Genomic DNA, 5,000 nt, shown 5'->3' on the forward strand with positions numbered 1-5,000 from the left:
TTCTTAGCATTATTATCGAGTTTTTAAGTAATAGATCTAAAAGGGTTGTTGTTGATGAGCACCATAGTGAGTATAGGAATGTGATATCAGGTGTTCCACAGGGTAGTGTTCTTGACCCATTACGTTTCATACTATATACACATGACACGATGTTTGGCCTAAAAAACAAGCTTGTTGCATATGCAAATGATGCTACTCTCTTTGCATCAATTCCATCCCCTGAATGTAGATCTGGGGTTTGTGTATCCCTTGATAGAGATTTAGCTAAAATTAGTGCCTGCTGCAAATTATGGGGTATGAAGTTGAATCCTAACAAAACTCAAACTATGATTGTAAGTAGGTCAATGACGGTGGCTCCTCAACAATCGGATCTCAGTATTGATAATGTTCCTTTAAAATTGTATGACTCTTTTAAAATGCAAAGTTTGATTCTCGACAGCAAATTTACTATTGAGAAACACATCAGGTCTATGTCTTCTTCAATTGCACAAAAAAATTGGCTTGTTGAGAAAGTCTTACAAGACTTTCGGTGATCAATTTATTCTGAAGAAGTGTTTTAATTCTTTCATTCTACCTTGTTTTGAGTATTGTCTTCCTGTCTGGTATTCAGCCGCTGATTCTCATCCTAAATTGTTAGACAGAAACTTACGGTCTATCAAATTTCTTATTCCTGATCTAGATATTAATCTTTGGCACCATCGTTAAGTCACTTCATTATGCATGTTGCATAAGATTTTTCATAACTGTGACCATCCTTTACACCCAGATATCCCTGGACAATTGTATCCTGTTTGTAATACTAGGCAAGCAGTTAATTCTAATAGCCAGGCCTTCTCCATTATGAGGCTCAATGCTACACAGTATTCTAGAAGTTTTATTCCAGCTGTTACCAAGTTGTGGAATGATCTCCCTAATCGGGTAGTTGAATAAGTAGAACTTCAAAAGTTCAAAGTTGGACCAAATATTTTTATGTTGACCAGGCTAACATGAGTTTTTTTATAGTTTATATATGACCTATCTGTTTTTGACGTTTGTAATAGATTATATAGAACATATCTGTTTTGACGCTGTTACTGTTTTTAGAATGATTTATTGTTAATCTATTCTCATTATTTAATTTTTTTTCCTTATTTCCTTTCCTCACTGGGCAATTTTTCTCTATTGGAGCTCTTGGGCTTATAGCATCTTGCTTTTCCAGCTAGGGTTGTAGCTTGGCTAGTAACGAAAAGGCAACCCATTTGGCTGATATTTTTTACAGTAAACAGAGTAATGAAAAACTTGAACTTCCTCATTCCTGTTTTCCTAAGGCTAAACTAACTAATTTAGCTTTTCGATCTCGTGAGATTAAAGCTCTGTTGGTGGACCTTGATGCTTATGGAGGTGTAGACCCGAATGGTATTTTTCCTTTGTTTTTTATAAAGACAGCAGATTTCTTAGCTCCAAAGTTATCTGTTATTTTGCGCAAGTTAGCAAGAAGAGGGGCTTTTAGCACTAGTTGGAGAATTGGTAATGTTACTCCTCTATGTAAATGTGTTTGTGGTAGCTCAAATCCCACTGATTACCGCCCAATTTCCATAGCTCCCATATTATCTAAAGTTTTTGAACTTCTTCTGTCAAAACGTCTTAATAGGTTTGCTGAAGGTAATCTTCTACTCCCTAGTTTGCAATTTGGTTTTCGTAAAGGCCTTGGAGCATGTGATGGCCTTCTCACAATCTCCAATGCTGTACAGAAATCCCTTGATTGTGGTCGGGAAGTTCGTATGATTGGCCTTGAATTTAGTGCTGCCTTTGACCATGTTACTCACGAGGCCCTTGTTTTCAAACTGAAACAGTTGGGAGTGGGTGGGTCGTTTCTTTGCATTATTATTGATTTTTTAAGTAATAGATCTAGAAGAGTTGTTGTTGATGGGCACCATAGTGATTATAGGAATGTGATATCCGGTGTTCCACAGGGTAGTGTTCTTGGCCCATTACTTTTCATACTATATACACATGACATGTGGTTTGGCCTAGAAAACAAGCTTGTTGCATATGCTGATGATGCTACTCTCTTTGCATCAATTCCATCCCCTGAATGTAGATCTAGGGTTGGTGAATCCCTTAATAGAGATTTAGCTAGAATTAGTGCATGGTGCAAATTATGGGGTATGAAGTTGAATCCTAACACAACTCAAAGTATGATTGTAAGTAGGTCAAGGACGGTAGCTCCTCAACTTCCGGATCTCAGTATTGATAATATTTCTTTAAATATGTATGACTCTTTCAAAATTTTAGGTGTGATTCTCGACAGTAAATTTACTTTTGAGAAGCATATAAGGTCTGTGTCTTCTTCAATTGCACAAAAAATAGGTTTATTGAGAAAGCCTTTCAAGATTTTTGGTGATCAATCTATTCTGAAGAAGTGTTTTAATTCTTTCATTCTACCTTGTTTTGAGTATTGTTTTCCTGTCTGGTCTTCAGCTGCTGATTCTCATCTTAATTTATCGGACAGAAACTTACAGTCTATTAAATTTCTTATTCCTGATCTAGATAATAATCTCTGGCACCGTCGTTCAATTAGTTCATTATGCATGTTGCATAAGATTTTTCATAACTCTGACTATCCTTTACATTCAGATCTCCCTGGACAATTCTATCCTGTTCGTAATACTAGGCAGGCAGTTAATTGTAATAGCCAGGCCTTCTCCATCACGAAGCTCAATACTACGCAGTACTCTAGAAGTTTTATTCCAGCTGTTACCAAGTTGTGGAATGATCTTCCTAATCGGGTGGTTGAATAAGTAGAACTTCAAAAGTTTGAAGTTGGAGCAAATGCTTTTTTGTTGACCAGGCGGACATGAGGCTTTTTATAGTTTACTTATGACATATTTTTTTTTTATGTTAATAGATTATATATTACATGTCTGTTTTGACGTTGTTACTTATTTTTGAATGATTTATTGTTAATTTGTTCTCTTCATTTATTTATTTCCTTATTTCCTTTCCTCACTTGGCTATTTTTCCCTGTTGGAGCCCCTGGGCTTATAGCATCTTGCTTTTCCAACTAGGGTCGTAGCTTGGATAGTAATGATATATATATATATATATATATATATATATATATATATATATATATATATATATATATATATATATATATATATATATATATATATATATATATATTTATATATATGTATATATATACATATATATATATATATATATATATATATATATATATATATATATATTTATATATATGCATATATATATAAATATATATATATATAATATATATATATATATATATATATATATATATATATATATATATATATATATATATATATATATATATATATATATATATATATATATATATATATATATATATATATATAATATTTATATATGTATATATATAAATATATATATATATATATATATATATATGGATATATATATATATATATATATATATATATATATATATATATATATATATATATATATATATATATATATATATATATATATTTATGTATATATATGCACATAAAGAATATTTGTATTTGTATATACACACACACATAAATATATATATATATATATATATATATATATATATATATATATATACAGAATATTTACGTACGTATATATTTATATTTTCCTGTTGTAGGATAGGTTGAACTCTCCCCTGCTTCATCCCAAGAGCCAGCCGCCTTCAAGTTACAGTAGATAGCACTAACCTTCTAACAAATGATCGTTTCAGTGATAGTATCACCAACAATCTCTTCGTCCTTCATCCATATCAACGAAAGGGGTTCCATCTCTTCCAGGATAGGACTACTACAATTTGAAATAATGGTGATCCACTTTGAAGGTTTGACTGCTTCAATGGCTGCCTTCTGCTTGGTGATCATTGAGATCGTAGACATATTCCGGCCATATTGTTTAGCCAGATCACTCACACGCACTCCGTGCTCATGTTTTTCTATAATTTCTTGTTTCACTTCTAATGAAAGCATTGCCCACTCCCTTTTCTCTCCACTACTACTACTCATACCGAAACTAAACTTCTTAGGACCCATGATTGTACGTAAAATCGAAATGGAAACGTAAGAAAAGGAAGATAATAGGCACTGCTAATAACGGACCAAACAGAAAATAACGACACGATGCGCACGAGAACAGAGAACTGACCGACTCGAAGCTCAATGCCGTCCCTCTGACGTGCTGCCATGTACTGGCGTAAACAAGAAACTACGATCGACTCTTTGAGAAAAATTCTACGCGTATGATCTACATCGGATGTTGGAGCATGACTCTGGGTGTCGAGACGGAAATTTGATCAAATTTCACTTCGGGTGTTGGAACAATCGTATGTAAAGGCAATGTTATGTAGAGGTTCCACTATATATATATATATATATATATATATATATATATATATATATATATATATATATATATACATATATATATGAATATGTTTATGCATACATATATATATATATATATATATATATATATATATATATATATATATATATATATATATATATATACATATATATATATATATATATATATATATATATATATATATATATATATATATATATATATATATATATATATATATAGATATATACAGTGGTACCTCTACATACGAATTTAATTCGTTCCCCAACCAACTTCGGATGTAGAAACGAATTTTCCCATAAGAATACATGGTAATTCATTTAATTCGTTCCTCAGCCTAAAAACCCATAATAAATCCTTCATAAATGGCTACACATAATTACACATAACAATAACATAACTGCATAATATGAAAGAAGCATGTAAAAAAAATAATTATAAAGAAATAATAAATAAAAAATGTGTTTTATTGCCACTTTACCTTAGATAGAGGCCAACGCAAGTGTAGGATTTGCTACGCCAGTAGGAGACGGGCGATCGGCAAGAAGGTAGACATGGTGTTAACATGTTGTTTAAATAAATACTCTCTC

At 31.7% G+C, this 5,000-nt stretch overlaps 1 protein-coding gene across 1 annotated transcript; it reads right to left on the reverse strand.

Annotated features, from left to right (window-relative positions):
- Positions 1 to 3,737: 3,737 nt before the first annotated feature.
- LOC137656260 (putative CENPB DNA-binding domain-containing protein 1) lies at positions 3,738 to 4,076 on the reverse strand. Its single transcript, XM_068390430.1, has one exon. It carries the CDS (start codon positions 4,074 to 4,076, stop codon positions 3,738 to 3,740), a length of 339 nt encoding a protein of 112 aa, XP_068246531.1.
- Positions 4,077 to 5,000: the final 924 nt, after the last annotated feature.

This window comes from Palaemon carinicauda, chromosome 17, assembly GCF_036898095.1.
Source record: "Palaemon carinicauda isolate YSFRI2023 chromosome 17, ASM3689809v2, whole genome shotgun sequence".
Lineage (NCBI taxonomy): Eukaryota > Metazoa > Arthropoda > Malacostraca > Decapoda > Palaemonidae > Palaemon > Palaemon carinicauda.